Below are 24,545 nucleotides of genomic sequence, written 5' to 3'. Positions count from 1 at the left end.
GTATGGATCTAAGTTGGTGGTCTGGTTCCATTTTTTGCATGTTATTCTTGAGCTTTGTTATTCAATGCAGTTAAGTACTTGGATACATGTTGGATCTTTTCATGGCTTGCTTTTAAGTGTTGTCTGATTTTTAGTCTAACTCTGCTCCACTAATAACGTGCCACTCTCTGGAGTGGCCACTGCCCTCTTGAATTACAAGGTGTTTCTACCCAGGTTGGTGGGAACACTGTTCCTGTCCCTGTGTGTGTGAGCTCCAGCCATTTGGGTAGTTCTTTCCTGGCCTGCAGCAATTTTCTCCCAGCATGTGTTGACCACCACTGAGCAGAAGACTCAAATGGGATCCTTTGCAGATCTCCAGAGCTCTCTATGCCACTCTCTCGTCTCTGCTACTTTGCCCTGTGAACTCCAGCTTCCTTCACTTTCCCAGGCCCCAAGTCCATCTTCTCAAGTCATGAGACAGCCAGGTCCCAGTGAGGTAAACGCACCCTATGATGCTGCTTAGAAATTCAGCCCAGGCAGGAGCTGGTCTTCTCATAAGCTCATCTCCTTTGTTACTCCCCGCTCAGAGATTACCATCCTGTGCTGCCTGATGTTAAATTTCTGAGAACCACTGTTCTGTGTATTGTCTCCAGTTTTTTAGTTGTTTCTCATGGAAGTAAAATTAGGTCCCTCTATTCCTAGGTGAAAGCAAAATATATCAAGGTATTAACAGCAGGAGAAAGAATGAATGATGGTCCCAATATAAAAATAAGTAAGGAGCGCTGGCTGGTGTGGCTCAGTTGGTTGGAGCATCACACCATGCACCAGAAGACTGCAGGTTCGATCCCTGGTCAGGCGTGAAAAGAAAGCAATGGATCAATGTATCTCTCACATCAATGTTTCTCTCTGTCTCTGTCCCTTCCTTCCTCTAAAAACAAACAATAAAAATCAATAAAGTTAAAATAAATTTTTAAAAATAAAAACATAGGTAAGGAAGATTAATAGGCAGTTCTCAGAGAAAAAATTCAAAGGGCCTATACACATGTGAAAAATGTCACACTCTCACTAATAAACTAAAAATTTCAAGTCAACTTTTTCTCCTATTAAGCTGTTTTAAAAATTTTTATTGGTTTCAGAGAAAAGGGAAAGGGAGATAGAAACATGAATGAGAGATAATCATCGATTGGCTGCCTCCTGAACCTCCCACACTGGGGATCAAACCCACAACCCAGGCATGTGCCCTGATTGGGAATCAAACCATGAACTCCTGGTTCATAGGTTGACGCTAAACCACTGAGCCATGCCAGCCGTGCAAACATTCATTTTCTTTAGTCCAGTAATTCCACCTGTAAATATTCATCTTAGGAGAAGAATAGTTTATCTTTACAATATACCAATTCTAAGTCTGTTGCTCTTTCACATTTTAACACCTCTGAAATCTGAGTATAATAGTCCCCCTTGTCCACAGAGGGATAGGTTCAAAGACCCCCACTGGATGCCTGAAACCGCAGGGTAATACTGAACACTACATATACTATGTTAAAGTTTAATTTATAAGTTAGGCATAGTGAGAGATTAACAATAATAACTAATAATATGACAGTTATAATAATACACTGCAATAAAAGTTATATAAATGTGGTCTCTCTCAAAATATCTTACTGTACTGTACTCACCCCTCTCTCTTCCCGTAATGATGTGAGATGATGCAATGCCTATGTGATGAGATGAAATGAGGTACTCAGAATGGCATGCAATTTAAACTTACGAATTGTTGAAATCTGGAATTTTCCATTTAACATTTCAGACTGTAGTTGCCCATGGGTAAATGAAACCACAGTTTGGGGGTAGGGGACCACTGCACATCATACAGATGATGGTGTGTCACAGTTTAACTTTCAGCATTTTTTCTTAATGACACATAAAATATCATATAATCCATAGCACTTAGGTTCCATTAAATATGCAATGTACAATGAGTCACTGAAGTACAGTGGGGCCTTGACTTACGAGTGTCCCAACTAACGCGTTTTTTGAGATACTAGCTGTCTCTCGGCCGATTTTTTGCATTGAGTTGATAGAGTAATTTGAGTTAACGAGCTCCTTAACGAGCTCCTTAACTAGCTCTGTCTTGGAACGAATTAAACTTGTAAGTCAAGGCCCCACTGTACTGCCTTTAGTAGGAGAAATCTGGTAATAACCTACCTAGAAAAATATATTAATTTATACTATGACACATCATTTAGTCCATTTCATGATTTCAAAGCATAATTACTGCTCGTGCACAATAGGTGAGGTGTGATGAAAATATAAACAACTTTGTTCCACATTTTTCACACTTACAAGATTTTCCCCCTTGTCATCAAAATTTGGTTGAGGCAACTGCGAGGGAACTGGTGATTGCTCAAGTGGCAAGGGACTGACAGTACTTAAATCCTTTTTACGAACAGGTGTTTCGCCTTTACGCAATGGAGTATTTGCTGGCAAAGATTCGTCAAATACTTCAGGGCTTAGGTCCTCTCCAAAAGTAACTCTCTTCCTCTTCCTCATATTTATAGAGGCTGGTACCTTATAGTTTTCTTGACCTTCTATAAATAATAAATAGAAATGTATTAAAAAAGTAAGCTTATTTTCTTATCTAAAAGGTGTATCCTATAATCTTCGATTCTGTTATTCTTTGTATAACAATTTGTAGAGAAAAACTTCAAAATTAAAAAGATAAGCAGTACTTCTAATTAAATTACAGAAATAGATTTTAAAGTAAATTTTGCATGAATATCTTAGAACTTTACAAAATTGGAATATCAAATTTCACCATCATGCAAAAATGGATCGATGAAATGGATGGATCAATTCTTAGACCCTCCAAAGAGATTCCATCTCTCCCAACTGCCCTTCAGTTCCATATAATTTCAGAAGCATCAAGGCGCATTAGCAGGTCCTTCATAATACCATACCTTCTATCAGATTTTTTATAACAAGACAATGATATCCTTGGGCTTCAAAATAAACATAAATTTCTTACCTGCTTTTTGTTCTTTGCAACAGTTTGCAAGAGTTGAGATTAAGTTTGGATGAGTCCCATTATCACAGAGGTTGTCACAGTGTTCCTAAACAAAATGAACATCAGTGAGTTTTACATAAACATGCACAGTCACTCAGAAGAGCAACTGAATTTTTTGCTGCCAGTAGTAGAAACTATAGTATTGCAGACCACCTTTACTTTCATAATTGTTCTGGCTAAACCATCATAATATTAGCCACAAAGAAAAAATAGGTTGCCTAGATTTAACTTTAGTAAATAGTATTTTAGGCCAAAATCAAAGAATGGAAATCTGTAACTTGGGCTAAATTTATTCCTTCATTTTTGATCTGGCAAGTGAAGTTAAGCAAACTGTGAGTGGCCAAATTTGACAGTGTACTACACATGGTATCAGATGAGGCAGACTTAATGGTCTGAGGTATAAGAATTGCACTAAAACAGGAAAAGAAGGAATGGTAAGTGATATACTAGGGTATTCTGTCTTTTAAACATGGGAACCACACCTTCTGTAAGTGTATAAACCTCCTATCTGCATTAGTATCTTCTTGAGTTAGAAATAAGGAAAGAGGACAGTATTTGTCCCAATGTGCTTTTCCAAAGGAAGATTATAGAGCAGGCAAGTGGGTGAGGACGGGACAGTATGAACGCTGACGAACAAGACGGGACAAGTCTAAGCACAGGGAGGCCCTAGAGCAGAGCAGGAGAGCCAGAGCCGGGGGCTGGGTAATCGTCATCCAAATCACCATCTGCTTGTCCAGTCTCACCCAAACCTGACCAGCCCTTGTTCTCTGCAATTAGTCTTTTTCTCCAGCACACCCATTCCAACAGCAGCACCACCTCTAAAAAACAATCCTGCCCCAAACAAGCCTCCTTGACCAACTGTCTCCTAAGTCATTTCATTTTCCTAACCAGGAAAATGCCCAGATCAATATTTGTGAATTAAGGGAACTCATAAAACAAAGTTCATGTTAACTTTTAGACTTACTTTTAATTAAAACCATAAAAGTTGCAACAAACTTCAACTGTAGAAACCTCCCAATTTTGGGCAGCTTGATGTTTGCTATGTAACACTGTTAACCAATAAAAATTATACAAACAATTAAGATAGTAAGTCTCTTTGATAAAACAAAATATGAATGAGCAGTGCTATTACAGAGACCTAAATCAGCTCTTAACCAGGAAAATTGTTAAAACATTTTAAATGGCCCTAACCGGTTTGGCTCAGTGGATAGAGCGTCGGCCTGCGGACTCAAGGGTCCCAGGTTCGATTCCAGTCAAGGGCATGTACCTTGGTTGCGGACACATCCCCAGTAGGGAGTGTGCAGGAGGCAGCTGATGGATGTTTCTCTCTCATCGATATTTCTATAGCTCTATCCCTCCCCCTCTCCCTTCCTCTCTGTAAAAAAATAAATAAATAAATAAATAAATAAAAATCAATATATATATATATATATTTTAAAAAAAACATTTTAAATGATCATTGAACATCTATCCATGTAGATAGAAGATAATCTAATTCATTTTAGCTGTAGAAACAGTTTGTAGACATAATTACTGTATGTTAAAATGCCTACAGGTTGGAAAAACACAAAACTGTACCTCTCATTTGCCAGGCACTGGTGCTAATTTTACATTATTATCCCACTTAATGCTCAGTTTATCCTGTAAGGTAGTTTCTAATATTATCCTTTTTATAGATAAAATACCTGAGTACAAAAAGGCTAAGTAATTTACCCAGCTCTGAAACCCCCGAGTCTGGATTTGACATGAGACACTTTGACTCCAGACCAATCCTCTTATCCTCTCACAGCATGGACAGTCCATCATGGATGCCAACATCACGTTCGTCTGGGTTCATTTAACCTCAAGCCTCAGTTTATGTAAAATGGGGCTAAAACCTTTCTTAGAGGACTGAGGTTACATGTACATGATACATGCCAGAAGTCGAGAAAGTACTCAATAAATGCCAGCTAGTTCCCTTCAACCTATTCTTTTCTCGTGCATACTGGGCTGAGAAAGGTGCATGCCTGTAAAAGAGGTATCTCCAAGACCAAATAGTTTGGATGGAAATAATAAACTCCCACATTAAGAACTATGAAACTCTTATAAAATACAGTCTACCTATATTAAATTCTATATGCTATATTCCCTATGAGTCCATTTAAGAAAGAACAAAAACAAATAAACTGCCCAGTGCTATAAGTGATTAAAAGGAGGGCGGTAAACAGGGCAAGACCTTTCCTTTTCAACCAGTATGACAGCATTTCAGAGGTATTGCTTTGACCTAGATGACTTTTCATTCCATTTGCTTTAGGAAATGCAGCTCTACACTCACCTGCAGGCTTTCTACACACAGCTTCACAGGTTTCTTCAGCACAGAACGGAGTGCAGAGGTCTCCGAGGGCGGGATCTCCCTCTCGCACAGTGGAGTAACCAGTGGCCCCACTTCGGGAGCTGTGCCTGTTAATTTGTCAAGTGAAACAGCATCACCTGATCCTTTGTCCTCTACTCGGTCAGCAACCTTGATTCCTTCAAAGTAAACATGTAAGCATGAGAGGTGGAAGACACCTGGATCCTTTTTGTTCTACACCAAAAACATGCATTTTGCATGCTATGAAAAAATTTAACCCCAACTGATCCTGCTTAGGGATTGGTATCTGGGATATCATTTGAAAACAGAAAAAGAAGACAGAGAAGTGGCACTAGTCACAGCTTTTAATTCCAATCTAACTATTGAGGGTAAAGGTAATAAGGAGTTTTGGCTCCCATGGAAATCTAAGCAGGTATCCACGAACCAGCTATTAACTGTTAGTGCCTGTATTCGTGACACCTATGTCCTGTCCCATAAAACTAACCTGAGCTAAGCCATGAATAATAGATAATTTTACTGCTGGAGCCAGAGGCATTTCAGCATGTAAGTCTGGTAGGAGGGAGGGGACGGAATGCTGAGGAGAAAGGTTATAAAGTAAAAACAACTAACATACTATGTGTGCCCTCAAACAAACCAAAGCTCCCCACTGCAAATTCTTTCTCACAAGAAAGCACTGCCTTATGATCAACATTTAACAAATATGTATTATGCATTTCTGATAGGACAGACACTCTAGAGGCAGTGAAGAACAAAACATACAATGCCCCCATACCTTCTTCAAAGGACAAACAGACAAAAATAAAATACAATAACAGAGGGGTGGAAGGAAGCAGGCAGCCATGCCTATAAAGTGAAACATGAGGGATCCCTGTGATTAATCTGTTTTATATACTGACTGTACTATGGTCATGAGTCTACACATGATAAAATTACATGGAACCGAATATACATACAAAGGAATGCATATGAAACTGGTGAAATCTGAAAAAAAAAATCAGTGAATTGTATCAGTGTCAATTTCTTGTTGTGCCATTGCATCACAGCTATGTGGATGTGCTTGGGGGGGGGAGGGGGTAAGGGAAAGGTATACTGTATATCTTTAGATTATTTCTTGTAAGTGCATGTGAATCTATAGTTACCTCGAAGGAAAAAGTTAAAGAGTATATATAATAAGTAGTAATGCATGCATTAAGGAAAATAATGTTGAGATATGGGATAGGGTGTGATAAGGTGGGAGGAGGGTGTTGCTGTTTTGGGGTGTACAGGGACAGCTTCCTGGGCAGGCATGTGAATAAAGTGAAAGTGAGCCCTGCACAGACCTAGGGAGAAGCATCACATGCTCAAAGCCAAGTGCAAAGACCTGAGATAGGAATGTATTTGGCACATTACAGGGAGGGGCAAGCCCAGTATGACTGGAACAGAGTGAACAAGAAGAGCTAAGAAATAAGCTCAGAGCGAAGCTAAGGACTAGGTCAGGTTAGTTCTAATAGAAAGGATACTAGAAACTATTCTAAGTATGTTGGGAAGCCAATTAAAGATTTTAAGAAATGGGAATGACATAGTGTGGCTTGCATTTTAAAAGGAGCACCCTGGCTACTGAGTAGAAGACTCTTAAGAAAAGGATGGGACGATGATAGAAATAGGGAAATTAAGATTTCCAGGCAAGAGGAGATGGTAGCTTGATATGAAATGATAGCAGTTAGGAGGTGAGAAGTGGCTAGACATTACAAATATGCTGAAGGTCAAACAGCATTTGTTAGTGGGGCTGGAAGTTGAACTTGAAAAAGGGAAATGTCAAAGTTTTTGGCACAAGCAATTGGGTGAATGGTAGTATCGTTTACTGAGATGAAGAAAATAGAGATGAGCAGGCTGGAGGAAGAAAAAACAAGACCTATTTGAGTACATTAAGTCTGAGATGTTTATTAGGCATCCATGTGGAGATCAGGCAAGGCAGTTGGGCACTTTAGTGTTCTGGGAAGAGGCCAAGGACAGATAGTTAAATTTTGAAGAAGCACCCTAAATGCATTTAATGTTATGAGAATGTCTGCAACACCTAAGGAGTGAGTTTAGAGAGCAAAAAAAATCCAAGCATTGGCATTTAAATGAAAGAGGAGAAACAAGAAAAATACATAAAGAAATGATCCGCGAAATAGTGGAAGACACGAGAGGATGATGTCTTAATGCCCAATGAAGGAACCACTTCTCACGGGAGGGCAGGCCAGCTCTGCCTGTAATGCCTGTGAGACCTCAAGGAGAGGAGTATATTGAGAATGACATCTGGGATAGCAATGAGAAGGCTACTGGTTACAAAGGCCTGTTTGGAGCTGGATCAATAAAGAATGGGATGAGGAGCTTTGGGTTGGTGAACAGTGGAGACTGAGAAAGAGTGGAGCACTTGGAGAGGTCATGGAAGCTCCGAGCCCTTCTACGTATGCTGTTCCTGACTTATATCCTTTTATAATAACCTGGTGATCTAAAACCAAATTTTTATGAAATAAAGAAAATGGAATTAAACTGGAGGGGAAAACCCAATTAGTCATGAGTGAAAAAAACAACAGAGGACATCATTATCACAGGAGCAAAAGGAAGGGAATGTTAACCAGAGATTCACTGTTGAAGGCTCCAGAGGCACTGTGCTAGAAGCTGATCAGTAGGAAGACAGGCATATTCTTCCGATAGAGCTTATACAGCAACATGAATAAGGAGATTCCTAAACTTAAATGGTTTGGATGTTTCTTGTGTCAACAATATCAAGAAGTTAAATGTCTCAGTGGGCAGATACTAATTCACTACATTTTTAAAAATCTATCATTTTATCTTTATCTGTGGATACTACATAGACCATTGTGCATAGAGGACCAGTGCACAAAATTCATGCAGTGTTAGGGTCCCTAGCAGCTGCCGGCCAGGTACCCTCCTTTCCCCACCCCCGGCCACCTGCCACCACTGGGGCCTCCCTCCCTTCCCCCAGCCAGCCCCACCCCCCCTGGTCGAACTCCCGGATGAACTCCCAGTCAAGGGGATAATTTGCATACTACGCTTTTATTATATAGGATTGCTTCACCCATGGACTGGTGAGCATCACTGGCATGTTACGCAAAAAAAATAAAAACTAGTTTCTGAATAAACAGTTCTACATGAAGATATTATTATTTAGGACTAAGTAAATCATTGGCTCTGAACACTTAACTGGAAGTGCTAAAACACCGTATCATTGTAATGGGTCTTACCAAAGCCAGTGGCCAGAGGGTAAAAATAGATTAAGGATCAAAGCACATCAAAAAGAGAGGAATTTATGAGCTACCCAGCTCTTCCACTCAGGAGCTAGATTGTGAAACTGACACTTGTTCATATACTTCTGATTTGCTCAACTGGATGAATCCTGAGGTCTCACAACTTTATCATTCTTCCTATTTTTACATGGCTTCCTGGCTTTTATGTTGCCAATATATGTGACTCTGACTGATGTCTTCAGATGTATTAGAAGCTGACATCATCTAACCAATGCTGCAACCAAATGAATAGTTTTACCCCCAAAATACTGTAAGGTGCATCTGTCTCATCACCCCTCATTTTCCTTTGTTATAGCTTCTTGCCGCACTACAGTCACAATGTAGAATTGCCTCTTGTCTACAGAAAGCAGTGAGGCTGCTTTCATTTGCTTTGCACTTTATAAAAACCTCCCTTTGCCTTGGATTCTGGCATTTGGTTGAATGTAGTCAGAAGATAATCTGCACACAGTGGTCCTTCATCTGTCCACACCAAAGATTGAGGCATTCTTGGTCAAGGATCTGATTACAGAACCAAAAAGCCACTTCTTTTTTTTTTTAAACAAAATTTTTATTGATTTTTTAGAGAGAGAGAAACATTAATTTGTTGTTCCACTTATGTATGCATTCATTGGCTGTTTCTTGTATGTACCCGGACCCGTCAAACCCACTACCTTGATGTATTGGGACCACACTCTGACCAACTGAGCTATCTGCAGGCCAGGGTCTTTTTTTCTAGCCCCAGGGTGCTTTGTGCAAATCAAACTGATAGACGACTGGTCAACTCCTTTTATGGAAAATGGCCTGTGATTTAACTTGCCCAGATATATCTGTGAGGAACAGAGTAGGCAGGCTGGATTTCTGGCTAGAGGGGTAAAAAAGACAAGGTAAAAAGGGCAAGGGAGATAATGGAGGTATCTTGAGGGCTCTCTCCTTTTCAAGCTCTCCCTGAACTAAGTATATTTTAACTCACTTTACAAGATCTCTTTACTCTTCCTAAAGCTGTATTGTCTGAAATATAATAACCTCTTGGGTGCCACCAAATAACCAGTTTAAAACACTGCCATGAGCAGTAAGCTCTTTTAATCGAGGCCCCACATCTGTGGTTGATTTCTTTCTCTGTCTTGTATAATATTTCTGTTTAGGGCCTAGTGAGGTGTTAAAATGGGATATGTTGGCTCCTGTTGTACAGGAAGATATTTGGTATGATGATGGTTTTTAATGACCACCCACACCTCTTACATTTTATCCTAAGACAAAGTCCTATGAGAGTAAAGCAAGAATATTGGTATGAAATGCTGAAGGCAACAGCATCTTATTTCACCAAGTTAACAACGACATATAACCCAGCTCTATGTCTCACCCATCCATCATATGATTAAAATTAAGAAGTTAGAGCAGATGTGTGCTATAAAAAATGCTAAAGAAAGTTCTTTTTCAGGCTGAAGGGAAATAGTATCAGAAGGAAACTTAGAAGTTCAGGAAGGAATGAAGAGTACCAGAAATTGTGTCCAGGTGGCTAACTATAAAAGACTATTCCCCCCCCTCAAATACACGATTGCTTGAAGGAAAAAAAATATCTTGTGGGGTTTAAAATGAATAGAAATGTAATACAAATGACATCAATAGTGTAAAGAACCATAAAAAAACATGAGCAGGTACACAGAAAATAGATCTATGCAGTGTGCAAAATTTCTACATTTTACATCAAATTGTATATTAACTCCAAGGATGTTGTGGAAAGTTAAGGATGTATGTCACAATCCCTAGAGTAAAGTTTTAAAAAAGGTGCAATAAAGTATAGTTTAAAAGGTAACAAGAGGAGATTTCAACATGGTGGCCGGCATGACCTAAGTGAGGGAGAGTGAGAGTAAGGGTGAGTGTGCCAGTGTGTGCTCGTGTGTGTGGGTGGGTGGGTGTGGTTGTGGGTGTGTGTGAGCGCGCAGGGAGTCTCAAGGGCAGGCTGTTTGGGCTCTCCTTCAAGGAGCCCCTGCTACCATCACAGCCACTCCCAGATGCGTAGAGACCATGCCACCTTGAAGGGTTTCCAAGGTTCTCCTTGAAAGGCGGCTGCAGGGAGCAGCACCAGCTAGGAGCCCAGTCTGGCCCCCACCCAGGCGGAACCCACGTACCCCACCCCAGACACTACCCAGACTAAGCGGACAGCGGCGAGGCCCGGCGCGCCTTCAGAGGAAACCTACAGTACCCCATGCACTACCACCACAAGGAGCCTCTGATATTGCCACAGCCACTCCCTGGGCACAGCTCCAGCTTGGAGAGAGCTCCATTTTGAAGGGTTTCCAAAGTCCCTCTTGTGAGGCTGTGGGAAGCGGCAGTGGCTAGGCGCCAAGGATCGCCACCACCCATACTCCCAGCGTCCTGGGCCCGAATGCACATGCACCCTGCCCGGGACCCAGGTGCCCACTGAGGTCACAACCCAGACTCTGTGTGCATACAGCGGACACCGGTGAGACCCCTGGGCCTGCAATGGAAACTGGTGGACATCAGCGCTCCTGGCATACAACCAGCCAGACCTCAAGCACCTGACAGCTACCCAATCTGGACTCTATGCCACCACTGTGCAACTGCCACTGACCCCGCAGGACTCTCGCCCCTGCTGTGTATTCACCCACCACCACCTCTACTGTGCTGCCATCACCACCCACGAGTCCAGCTGCTCGGCTCCACCATCAGGGCTAGGGGACAGGACTGTGCTGAAGGCTGGGAGGTGGGTGAAGCTGCCCCTGACTTGGACCTATTAGAACTGAGGACCTAAGGCAGTGGTTCTCAACCTTCTGGCCCTTTAAATACAGTTCCTCATGTTGTGACCCAACCATAAAATTATTTCCATTGCTACTTCATAACTGTAATGTTGCTACTGTTATGAATCGTAATGTAAATATCTGATATGCAGGATGGTCTTAGGCAACCCCTGTGAAAGGTCGTTCGACCGTCAAAGGGGTCACGACCCACAGGTTGAGAACCGCTGAGTCCTAAGGAGACTGAAGAGGCTGCAGATCTGTAGGTGAGAGGGGAGTGCTGGGACTGAGAGGAGGCCCTGACGGCACTGGCTGTGGAGACTGCGGAGTGGGTGCAGCAGTGGAAGCCTGGGGCTGAAGTCCCTGGATAGAGTAGTGCTAGCACCCCACCAGCCTGGGAAGCTCCTCCTCATCCATGACCCGAGAAGTGCCATGACCTGAGAAGGGCCATGCAGTAGAGCTTAGGGCCAGCCTACACTGGAGGGGTCTGAAGGACACACTCAACATTGAATCTAGGAAAGCTGTCTATTTCTTGGAGGAATTTGAGCAGAAAGGGGGCTGGACAGTAGGTCCAAGAAGAAGATCAGCCCTGTCCACCTGGAACACAGGGGAGGTGCCCTTTCCCAGCAAAACAGCTGCTTCTGACCCGACCTGCAGTGACCTGAGGCAAAGGGCAGGAAATGTGTTCCCATCCAGGTGGCAGAGAGGAGGTGCCAGCAAACCAGGAAGAGCTGATTAGAAAGAAAGGAAGGGCTCAGCCACCCCTCCTACAAGCTACTGGCACTACCCCCAACACAAGATGATCAAACCATCCCAGCCAAGATCAGGATACTCCCCAGCTGTGTGGGGAAAGGGTGAACAGCTCAGAACAGAAACAATCAAGGCATAAGACTCTGAGCTAAGGAGTTCCCGCCCGCTAGACTACTAGTGGCTTCAACCTATCAGACAGGTTGCTCAGGGCCAGAAAGGGACAGTGAATCACATTGGGCTGCACCAGAGAACTCCCAAGAGGTCCAGGATAGACACACTAAGGGACTAGATTCAACATCAGAGCAAAATCCAGCAAGCTCCACAAATAGTGGACCTAAAGATTTTTGAGTGTGTGTATGTGGCTTTGTTTTTGTGTGTGTGTGTATGTGTATGTGTGCACATGTGGCTTTTTGTGGTTTTCTTTTTCCCTTTTATCTTTCTTCTTTTTTTCTTGCATATCTCTAATATCTCATTCCTTTGATTCTGTTCTCCTTTTGTCTCTTGTTATTAATTTTTCTCATTTTATGTTTTATCCTTTTTTTCCATTTTACTTTTCCTATCTATACCTTAATATATCCATTATTATTACATTTTAAATTCATTATTATTTCATTTCTTTTCTGTTTCCTTTTCTTTTTGCCACCTATACTCGTTCTTTTAGCTTCCTCCTTGCTCCCATATAGCCATTTTTTTTTTATCTTCTTCTTTCTCCCTTTTTCTTTATATCCCCTCTAAGCCTTTGGCCACATGTCTTTTAGTATTCTTTTTATTTTTTCTTTGCTTTCTCTTATTTTTCCTTCTTAGTCTTTCCTGTTAATTGTTGCTTTGCATACCTTAATTTTCATGGTGTTTTTGGTTTGGTCCTGTTGTGTCTTGTTCTGTTCTGTCAGCAGGTATAACTGCTGGCACGACAAGGTTGGGGCTGAGCCTGTCAGCAAGTCAGAGGGGAGATCCCTCCAATGAATGGGACATCAACAGATAAGTCCCAATTATAACAGGAGAGCCCAAAATAATGCACACAAAGGGGCATTCCTAGAGCATCTGTCTCAGGACAACAAAGAGACTGCACCACTGGACCCCTCAAAACACTTTCTACATAAAGCCATCCCACAATGACTGGGACACATAACAGTTCTACCTAATACATAAAAACGAATACAACGAGACAGATAAAATGGGAAGGCAAAAAAACAACCCCCAAATGAAGAAAAAGGAATTTCCAGAAAAAGAACTAAATAAAATTTAGGCAAGCAAATAGACATAGAGTTCAAAATAATGGTTATAAAGATGCTTAAGGAGCTTAGTGCAAATTACAAGGAACTCGGTGGGACCTATAGCAGCATGAAAAGGAAATCCTATATAATAAAGAGGTAATATGCAAATTGACCATCACACCCTCGCACAAGATGGCCGCCCCGTGTGGTCACAAGATGGCCACCACAAGATGGCCGGCAGGGGAGGGCAGTTGTGGGCAACCAGGCCTGCAGGGGAGGGCAGTTGGGAGTGAACAGGCCTGCAGGGGAGGGCAGTTGGGGGTGACCAGGCCTGCAGGGGAGGGCAGTTAGGGGCAACCAGCCTGGCAGGGGAGGGCAGTTGGGGGGTACCAGGCCAGCAGGGGAGGGCAGTTAAGGACAAACGGGCCGGCAGGGGAGGGCATTTGGGGGCGACTGGGCCGGCAGGGGAGAACAGTTGGAGGCTATCGGGCCAGCAGGGGAGGGCAGTTGGGGGCAATCAGGCTGGCAGGGGAGCAGTTAGGCTTCGATCAGGCTGGCAGGGGAGTGGTTAGGGGGTGATCAGACTGGCAAGCAGAAGCGATCAGGGGCATTCAGGCAGGCAGGCGAGTAGTTGGGAGCCAGCAGTCTCGGATTATGAGAGGGATGTCCGACTGCCTGTTTAGGCCCGATTCCACAGGGGTCCCAGATTGGAGAGGATGCAGGCTGCGCTGAGGGGCACACCGCGCCCCCCCCCCCAGTGCACGAATTTCGTGCACCAGGCCTCTAGTAGAAACTATAAACCAGAACCAGACAGAAATGGAGAACATATCTGACATCAAGGATAAATTGAAAGAAATTAAAAGTAGATTGGATGAAGCCAAAGATGCAATCAGTAATTTGGAAGACAAGGTAGAAATAAATACCAAATTAGAGGAATATCTATTACAGGAATACCAGAAGGGGGAGAAGATGAGCAAAGAACAGAGAACCTGTTTCAAGAAATAATGACAGAAAACTTCCCCAACCTGGTAAAGAGAAAAGTTCAGGAGGCACAGAGTCCCAATCAAGATGAAGCCAAAGAGACCCACACCTAGACACATTGTAATTAAAATGGCAAATGTTAAAGACACAGAAAGAATCTTATAGACAGCAAAAGAGAAACAGAAAATTACCTACAAAGGAGTTCCCATTAGAATGTCAGCTTACTTCTCAATAGAAGGGGGAGGCATGAAGTATTCAAAGTAATGAAAAGCAAGGGCCTAAATCCAAGAATACTGTATCCAGCAAAATTGAAGGTGAAATAAAAAGCTTTTGAAACAAAAAATTGGTTTAAGAAGTACTTTACCACCAAACCAGCAATGCAAGAAACATTAAAAAAAAAAAAAAAAAAGGACTGCTTTAAGAAGAAAAGGAGAGAGAGAAGGGATCTAGGCATAAAGAAAATAAAAATGGCAATAAATACCTATCAACAATAACCTTAAATGTAAGTGGATTAAATGCTCCAATCAAAAGACATAGGCTGACTGAACAGATAAGAAAACATGACCCACATATATGCTGTCTACAAGAGACCCACCTTAGAACAAAAGATACAGACTAAGAGTGAAGGGATGGACAAAAATATTCCATGAAAATGGCAAAGGAAAAAAAGCTGAGGTACTCGTATCAGACAAAATAGACTTCAAAACGAAGGCCATAACTACATAACATTAAAGGAAATGATTCACCAAGAAAATATAACCCTTGTAAACACAAACATACCCAATATAGAAGCACCCAAATATATTTTTTAAAAAAACAACTTCTTGATGGACTTTAAGGGAGAGATGGACAGCAATGCAGTGATAGGAGGGGACTTGAACACCCCATTGACATCACTGGATAGATCTCCCAGACAAAAAAATCAACAAGGAAACAGAGGCACTCTACATCAGATGGATCTAACTGATATTTACAGAACATTTCACCCCAAAGCAAGAGAATATACATTCTTCTCAAGTACACATGGAACATTCTCAAAAACAGGCTACATGTAAGGATACAAAACAAGACTATACAAATTCAAGAAGATTGACACAATACCAAGCATCTTCTCAGATCACAATGGCATGAAGTTAGAAATCAACTATATAAAAAAAAAAAAAACTCAAAAACACTGAAATACATAGAGACTAAAGAGCATGTTACTGAACAATGAATGGGTTACCAATGAGATCAAGCAAGAAATTAAAAACTTCCTAGAGCCGTAACCGGTTTGGCTCAGTGGATGGATCGTCGGCCTGCGGACTGAAGAGTCCCAGGTTCAATTCCGGTCAAGGGCATATACCTTGGTTGTGGGCACATCCCCAGTAGGGGGTGTGCAGGAGGCAGCTGATTGATGTTTCTCTCTCATTGACGTTTCTACTGTCTATCCCTCTCCCTTCCTCTCTGTAAAAAAAAAATCAATAAAATATATTTTTTAAAAAATAAACTTCCTGGAAACAAATGAAAATGAACAACCAACCAACCAATACTATGGGACACAGTGAAACCAGTCATGAGAGGGAAGTTCATAGCATTACAGACCTACCTCAAGAAATAAGAAAAAGCACTAATAAGCTATCTAACCCTACAACTAAATGAATTAGAAAGACAACAACAAGAAAAGCCCAGAGGAAGCAGAAGAATGATCAGAGAAGAAATGATATAGAAACTAAAAAGAACAGTACAAAAGATCAATGAATCCAAGTGCTGGTTCTTTGAAAAGATAAACAGGATTGATGAATCCAGACATCAAGAATCAAAATAAAAGCAAGAAACAAAATAAAATCAGAAATGAAAGAGACAATATAAAAACAGACACCACAGAAATACAAAAGATTGTAAGCAAATACTATGAACAACTATATGCCAACAAACTGGACAACCTGGACAAAATGGACAAATTCCTAGAAACATACAATCTTCCAAAACTCAACCGGAAGAATCAGAAAATCTGAGTAGGCCAATAACAACTGATGAAATTGAAGCAGTCATTAAAAAACTCACAACAAACAAAAGTCCTGGCCCAGATGGATTTACAGGAGAATTTTACCAAACATTGAACGAATAACTAACACCTATCCTCCTCAAACTATTCCAAAAAATTCAAGCTTGAATACTTCCAAGCTCTTTTTATGAAGCCAGTATTACCCTAATTCCAAAACCAGGTAAAGACACTACAAAGAAAGAAAATTACAGGCCAATATTCCTGATGCACATAGATGCTAAAATCCTCAACAAAATATTAGCAAATCAGATCCAGCAATATATTAAAATGATCATACAGCATGATCAATTCTGGGGATGCAAAGCTGGTACAATATTTGCAAATCAATAAATGTGATGATACAGCATATAAACAAAATGAAAGATAAAAATCACATGATCTAGCTCCCTTATAATCCAAGGGTTTGTATTTTTTTAAGTTTGTTCATATTTGTATGTACATAACTATTTAAAGCCAGGGGATTATCTTTCGATAAATATGTAACTGGCAAAAAATAAATAAAAATCACATGATCCTATCAATAGATGCAGAAAAAACATTCAACAAAATCCAGCAACCTTTTTTAATACAAATTCTCTTAGTAAAGTGGGCCTAGAGGGATCATACCTCAACATAATAAATGCCATGTATGACAAACCTACAGCCAACATTATTACTCAATGGGCAAAAACTAAAAGAGTTTCCCTTAAAACAAGAACAAGACAAGGATGTCCACTTTCCCCACTCTTATTCAACTTAATACTAGAAGTCCTAGCCACAGCAATCAGACAAGAAGAGATAAAAGGCATCCAAATTGGAAAGGAGGGCATAAAACTGTCATTATTCATAGATGACATGATATTGTACATAGAAAATCCTAGAGACTTCATCAGGAAACCACTAGGCTTAATAAATGAATTCGGCAAGGTAGAAAGATACAAAATCAACATCTAGAAATTTATGGCATTTTTATACAGCAGTAATGAATTCCAGAAAGAGAAACTAAAAAGACAATCCCATTTACCATTGCAACAAAAAGATACCTAGAAATGAACTTAACCAAAGAGGTAAAAGACCTGTATTTGGAAAACTATAGGACATTGAAAAAAGAAATGGAGGAAGATACAAACAAATTGAAACATATACCGTGTTCATGGGCTGGAAGAATTAACATCACTAAAATGTCTATACTAACCAAAGCAATATACAGATTCAACACAATCCCTATTAAAATACCAATGGCATACTTCACATAACTAGAACAAATACTCCAAAAATGTATAGAGAACCATAAAAGACCCCTAATGGCCATAGCAATCTTGGGAAAGAAGAACAAAGTTGGAGGGACTACAATACCAGATATGAAACTATACTACAAAGCCATTATAATCAAAACAGCCTGGTACTGGGACAAAAAGAGGCATATAGACAAATGGTTCAGAACAGAAACCCCAGAAATTGACCCACACCATTACGGTCAATTAATATCTGACAAAGGAGGTAAGAATACACAGTGAAGTAAAGACAGTCTTTTCAAAAAATGGTGTTGAGAAAACTGGAAATGTAAAAAAAAATAAAAATAGACCACCTCCTTACACCATATACAAGAATAAACACAAAATGGGTAAAAGACTTAAATGTAAGGCATGAAAACATAAAAATATTAGAAAAAAAAACAGGCAGTAAAATCTCAGACATCTCACATAACAGAATTTTTGCCAATACATCTCCTAGGGCAAGAGAAACAAAGGAAAAAATAAACAAATGGGACTACACCAAAATAAAAAGCTTCTGCACAGCAAAAGAAAATAAAAATGAAAAGGGAACCCATCATATGGGAGAACGTATTTGCCAAAGATACATCTAATAAGGGGTTAATATCCTAAACACATGAAGTACTCATACAACCCAAAAAAAAAGAAGACAAACAATCCCATTAAAAAACCGGCAGAGGGCCTGAATAGACATTTCTCCAAAGACAAACTAATGGCCAAGCAACATATGAAAAGATGCTCAAAGTCACTAATTAACAGAGACATGCAAATTAAAACCACAATGAGCTATCACCTCACACCTGGTCAAAATGGCTATAATAAAAAAATCAGTAACAACAAATGCTTGTGAGGACATGGAGAAAAGAACACTAGTTCACTGCTGGTGGGAATGCAGATGGTGCAGCCACTATGAAAAATAGTAGGGAATTTCCTCAAAAACTTAAAAATGGAACTTCTGTTTGACCCAGATACTGCACTTCTTGGAATATAACCTAAAAATCCCAAAACACCAATCAGAAAGAATATATGCACCCCTATGTTCACAGCAGCATTGTTTATAATAGCTAAGATTTAGAAACAGCCCAAGTGCCCATCAATAGATGAATGAATAAACCAGCTGTGGACATTTACACAATGGAATACAATGCAGCTGTAAAAAAGAAGGATCTCTTACCCTTTGGGGCAGCATGGATGGACATGGAGACTATTATGTAAGTGAAATAAGTCCATCTGAGAAAGAAATATCACATGATCTCACTTATTTGTGGAATCTAATGAACTGACCAACAAAATAAGACTTGAAGCTGGAGACATGGAACTGACATACCTCGATGTGGGGGGGGTGGGGGGGGATGAAGAAGGGATAAACCAAAGAACTTATACACTTACTAGAAGCCTGGTGCATGAAATTCATACACTCGGGGGAGGGGGGGTCCCCTCAGCCCGGCCTGAACTCTCTCGCAGTCCAGGAGCCCTTAGGGGATGTCCAACTGCCAGCTAAGCCGGCAATCGGACATTCTTAGCACTGCCGCGAGCCCGGCTTCTGGCTGAGCGAAGGTGGGGAGCACCGCTCAACCAGAAGCCTGGTGGCGCAGGCTCGCTGACCCCACCACCCACTGGTCCTTCCAGAAGGTCATTCCGCCATCCGGTCTAACTGGCATATTAGCTCTTTATTATATAGGATATGCATAGCCCATGGACAGGGCAATAGGATAGTGAAGACCCGGGGGGGGGGGGGGGGGGGGGGTAAGTACAGGCTGGGAGGGAAGGAGTAAAGAGGGGGAATGGGAGACATCTGTAATACTATCAACAATAAAAAAATTTACACCCTAACCGGTTTGGCTCAGCGGATAGAGCGTCAGCCTTCAGACTCAAGGGTCCCAGGTTCGATTCTGGTCAAGGGCATGTACCTTGGTTGCGGGCACATCCCCAGTAGGGGGCGTGCAAGAGGCAGCTGACCAATGTTTCTCTCTCATCTATGTTTCTAACTCTCTCTCTCCCTTCCTCTCTGTAAAAAATCAATAAAATACATTTAAAAAAAAAATTTACATTCAAAAAAATAAAAAATAGCCCTAACCAGTTTGGCTCAGTGGATAGAGCGTCGGCTGCAGACTCAAGGGTCCCAGGTTCAATTCTGGTCAAGGGCATGTACCTTGGTTGCGGGCACATACCCAGTAGGGAGTGTGCAGGAGGCAGCTGATCGATGTTTCTCTCTCATTGGTGTTTCTAACTCTCTATCCCTCTCCCTTCTTCTCTGTAAAAATCAATAAAATATATATTTTTAAAAATAATAAAAAATAAATAAAAGGTAACAATAATTTACTTAAAAATTTTTTTCAAATAAACATAAAAAAGACACAAAGAGGGAAACAAAGGAAAAAAGATTAAGAGAATAAACAGAAAATGTATGCTAAAATGGTAGATTTAAATCAAACCATATCACTACTGACTTGAAAGGTTAATGAGCGAAATATTCCAATTAAAAGAAGAGAATCTCAGATGGATTAAAAAAAAAACACAATACAAGAGTTTTACTTTAAAGAGAGACACAGGTACGTTGAAAATAAACCTAATACTTTACTGGTGACTTTCATTCAATATAAGTACACTAATTTTGGAAAAGACTAAAATTTGAATCCTGGTCCCTTTTCCCACAACCTTAAACAAAACAAAAAAATCATGTGTAGTGTTTTTTCTAACAAAATGTACCTGTTAATATGTTCAGAGATCCTAGTCTTTACAATACATTTTATCAGGTTGGAAATATTTCACTTAATTCTTATTCAAAGAAAACAATGCCCTCTCTCAAGTAAAAAGAATTCTGAAACATTTCTAATAGATCAAGAGCTCTTAAAATGTAGGGAACTGTTTTAGTTTTCCCAAATTTCAGCATGTAGGTACACCAAGTATAGATGTCTATTGAACAAATATTTCAATGGGTGAACTGGCACGCATACTAAGGGAAAATTAAATACTTACCAGCTGAAGTCTCTGTGAGCTCAGGAAGTGAAACAGATTCTTCAACTAAACATCCAGACTGTGTTAAACCAGGTTCAGAAAGTTTCTTGGGGGGGAAAAAGTGCACACAAAAAAGTACCAAATCTTATTAATTACAGAATTACTGATATCTTTTTAAAGGTTTGAGTAAGCATTGCAGATTACCTAGAAATATAATGTTAAACCAATCAATGAGGCAATTTTATCACCTTCATTATCTGATCTCAAAAGTATAGGAAGGAGAATCTAACTAAAAACAAAATATTCATTCTAAATGTATTCCCTAGGCATTTTTGTTACCTTATTTGAAGTCTAGTAATTATGCTAACTACATTCATTAAAGAAGAAATTCTCCAAACAACAGAAAATGTTATATAATTACTAATCAAACAACAAAAGTATCAATAGCTATGATAGGAAAAGCATTAATAGCTAGGATAGAAAACACTCATATTAATGTGGAAACCATTTCTTAATCATGGTATATGTCCAAACAATCAAATTTTTGATAAGAAACAATTATTATCCATTCTATTAGATGATGATTTCATATTAGCTAGAATAAGGTAGAGGGGGTAGAGATTCTAAGCAACTCTGAACGAAATCTATTGGACCCTGAAGAATCTTTAACTGACTATCAAACACTTAGACCAGTCTAAACAAAATCATGAGGACATGTACTTTATCAATGTGACAGAGAAGGTACAGAAAAAAGGTTTCAATTCTAATGGTTAGGTGTCTCTTCTCACTGAAGAAATGGGAACCTGCTGTTCAAACCAAAAGTACCAATATGAAACAGGAAGTCATGAGAAAACTAGCTCCCTGTTTACATTTGAGTAAAGATCAATAATATTATTTCATTCAGGTTGGTCTTTTGATAATCTTGACAGGCTTAAGTTATCAGCAACAAAAATCCTTAGTTCCTTGAGGCAAGTGAGCAGAGCAAAGGAGCAATTGCTAAATAGCAATTATTAAACCAGTCAGAGCGTGTGCTCTCCCTGCCAGGAGCACGCCCTGCGCCTTTCCCTTCAGCCTCTTCTTCCCCCACAAGCACTCATTCCTAAACTCTAAGGGCCTCCAAGCAACTTGCAACCAGGGAGCAATGGGCAGCGTCCAGGACTAACCCCCTGACCCTGTGACCAAGGCCCCCTTTTTCTTTGACGCCTTAGTGAACCAAAGCAGCCCAGCCTGGGTTCATTTCCCCACCTAGTCCCTCACCTGTTGCTGCTTCTGTCCTAGGCCTTTCCTTGTTTCTCTGAACCCAGCTTTAATAAACGTCCTCTCAAAATCCCCTGGAGTGGTACTGTGAAATCTTCCCTGCACGAGGTCAAGAACCCACACACTACCCACAGATCCTAGGCAGACATTCTCAGGGTCAGGTCCCATTTCTGGTAACACCAATATCACCCCAATAAATTCAATTTAAAAATAAATAAAATCAATCCTTGCAAAACAAACATAGAGGTACCAAGGCAGAAGTGCCAAGACCCACAGGCCTGAGGAGCACAGTATAATTTTCTAATTTACCAGTAATGTGTAAATAAAATACTCATGTCAGCCTCCTTTGGCAGACAAAAAGCTACTCCAGGACAAGACTGTGACTTTCTGTTGTACCATCAGCATCTATTGCAACAATACCTCAAACTGCTTAATCTTTTTATAAAAACTTTTTCAGAAGGCATTTAATCAAAACTGTCTCTAAAAACCAATAAGCCAACTAACAATAAAAATTAATAAGTAGGAAATACACACACTCATGTAATCTGAAACCCAGCTACAATATAGCAGTACAAGGTACTATAACTGAAAAAAGGATCTTGAAAACTACCTCGCCAGGCCCTAACCGGTTTGGCTCAGTGGATAGAACGTCGGCGTGTGGACTGAGGGTCCCAGGTTCGATTCCGGTCAAGGGCATGTACCTTAGTTGAGGGCACATCCCCAGTAGGGGGTGTGCAGGAGGCAGCTGATCGATGTTTCTCTCTCATCAATGTTTCTAACTCTCTATCCTTCTCCTTTCCTCTCTGTAAAAAATCAATAAAATATATTAAAAAAAAAACAAACAAAAAAACCTACCTCACCAGGAAAGCAAAGCTTTATTTTCCTATGTTCCCAATAAGTGAGTTACCTTAGAAAGATCTACAAGAGAAGTTTGAAAAGCGCATGTTCGGTCTGTACTGGGAGGAGTAGCAACAACAAACATCTGGGGACCAACTGCATTAGTTAGATTTTCATCAGAATTGCTCTGAGAAGATATTCTCCGACGTTTGGATAACTGTGCAAGGAACGCAGACTGCTGACATTCACCAAGACTTTCCTTTTTGGCTGTAAACACAAAACAAAATAAAAACAAAATAGGCATGAGTATTTTCTTTTACAATTTTGTACATCATAATTTTAGTATGATTTAATGCCTGAGTCTAAAGACTTTGGAAATGAATAGGAAAATCTAGTAAAATTTTTAATTCAAAAAAGAAAATATAATGGAAAGAAGAGTGAACATGACTACTAAAAAGATTAACACAAATTTACTTAGAAAAACATATTTAATTATAATTTTTTTTCAGACTATAAAATGCAGAAAGATATGCTAAAATACATTGGCATTGGTGATACAGTATCTCATTCTGTTTTTAAATTTATACGGAAACTTATTCTTTTGAACATTTCAAAGGATGTGGTTATGTTCTAATATTGGTTCTGCTTTGTGTATGAGTTTATGAAAATACAGCCACAATGTGCCCCAGTTCTTAGCTACAAAAAAGAATGTTATTCTTTGCAGAATTATAATAATCATGTTAATAACATATTTTAAAACCCAGGTAAAAGAAAAATAGGTAAGTTACAAACTACAAATAAAAATGAGTACATGAGAGTGGTCACGCACTAACAGGTAGATGAATTAAACTTGTCTTGAGTTGAAGTGCACTGCACACAAGGAGGTGTTGAAATTACTTGAAGATGGTTCAAGACACCAAAACAAAATCATGTGGAACCTTACTTAGGGTGCAGAGCAGTAGAGGTATGGTTTTGACAATTATGGATAAGGCCACGATTCATCTAATTCTAGTATTTGAAATGTTTTGTGACTGGAAAATCAAAGGTGACAAAAAAAATAACCAAATGAATTATAATCTAAAAGTTATTATAAAGAATATGGCAGGCTATAAAGATGTCAGATTGGATAGATCAGTTTATAATATCGGGGATGGGTGTTTGGTATTCATGTAAATGCTTGCCAAACTTAATAATCCTCTAAAAATAAAGTTTGCACACTCAAATTTGTCGCATGGGCTATTATAAAGATGAAATGAGCTAATCAGCTCTGACAGTTTTACATCTAAAACGTAACTGTGACCATATGGACGTGGAGGCTCAGAAATGCTTGACATTCGGTTTTTTTCAAGAAAACCAGAAATCAAGGTTTTTACATGAAATGTCCCAAATCTTGAATGTTAGACTCCATTTGAAAATACAACTCTGCTCAGAAAATACAACTCTGCTTCTGCACTGTGAACTAAATCTTTTTTATATCTCAGAGGCTTGTCTGAATTCCACAGAAGTCAAAACTGACAAATTTTTTCTACTCACTCAAGCCTGTTGTGTGGAACCCCTCTGCCTCTGAGAACTCAGGACAGTCAGTAATTTTTTCCTTTTCCTGTACGGAGTGAAAAGCCGACTGGAAGGCAGATATGCGCTCTTTTAAAGAAGTAACATTTCGATATAATAAAGGGCTGCCCTGTTAAAATACAGAGACATAAAGGGTATTATAAATCAAGTCAAACATAGTTTCTATATTCTTGGCCTAAAACTATTGAATCTAAAACTAAATACAAAGGTTTTTGAAAGACCAGAGATAATAAATCAGTGTAGCAAAGCCTCTTC

The 24,545-nt window shown here is 40.0% G+C and overlaps 1 protein-coding gene across 1 annotated transcript in view; it reads right to left on the bottom strand.

Moving 5' to 3' along the window:
• CDCA2 (cell division cycle associated 2) overlaps nt 1-24,545 on the bottom strand; it is a 68,726-nt gene that overhangs the window by 31,085 nt on the left and 13,096 nt on the right. The window contains 6 exon segments of the mRNA XM_036314684.1: nt 2,323-2,567; nt 3,005-3,089; nt 5,358-5,551; nt 20,646-20,730; nt 22,789-22,985; nt 24,252-24,399. Coding sequence (XP_036170577.1) covers nt 2,323-2,567; nt 3,005-3,089; nt 5,358-5,551; nt 20,646-20,730; nt 22,789-22,985; nt 24,252-24,399 — 954 coding nt within the window.

Source organism: Myotis myotis, unplaced genomic scaffold (assembly GCF_014108235.1).
Source record: "Myotis myotis isolate mMyoMyo1 unplaced genomic scaffold, mMyoMyo1.p scaffold_m19_p_6, whole genome shotgun sequence".
Taxonomy (NCBI): Eukaryota; Metazoa; Chordata; class Mammalia; order Chiroptera; family Vespertilionidae; genus Myotis; species Myotis myotis.
This window is presented reverse-complemented; position numbering and strand designations above follow the sequence as displayed.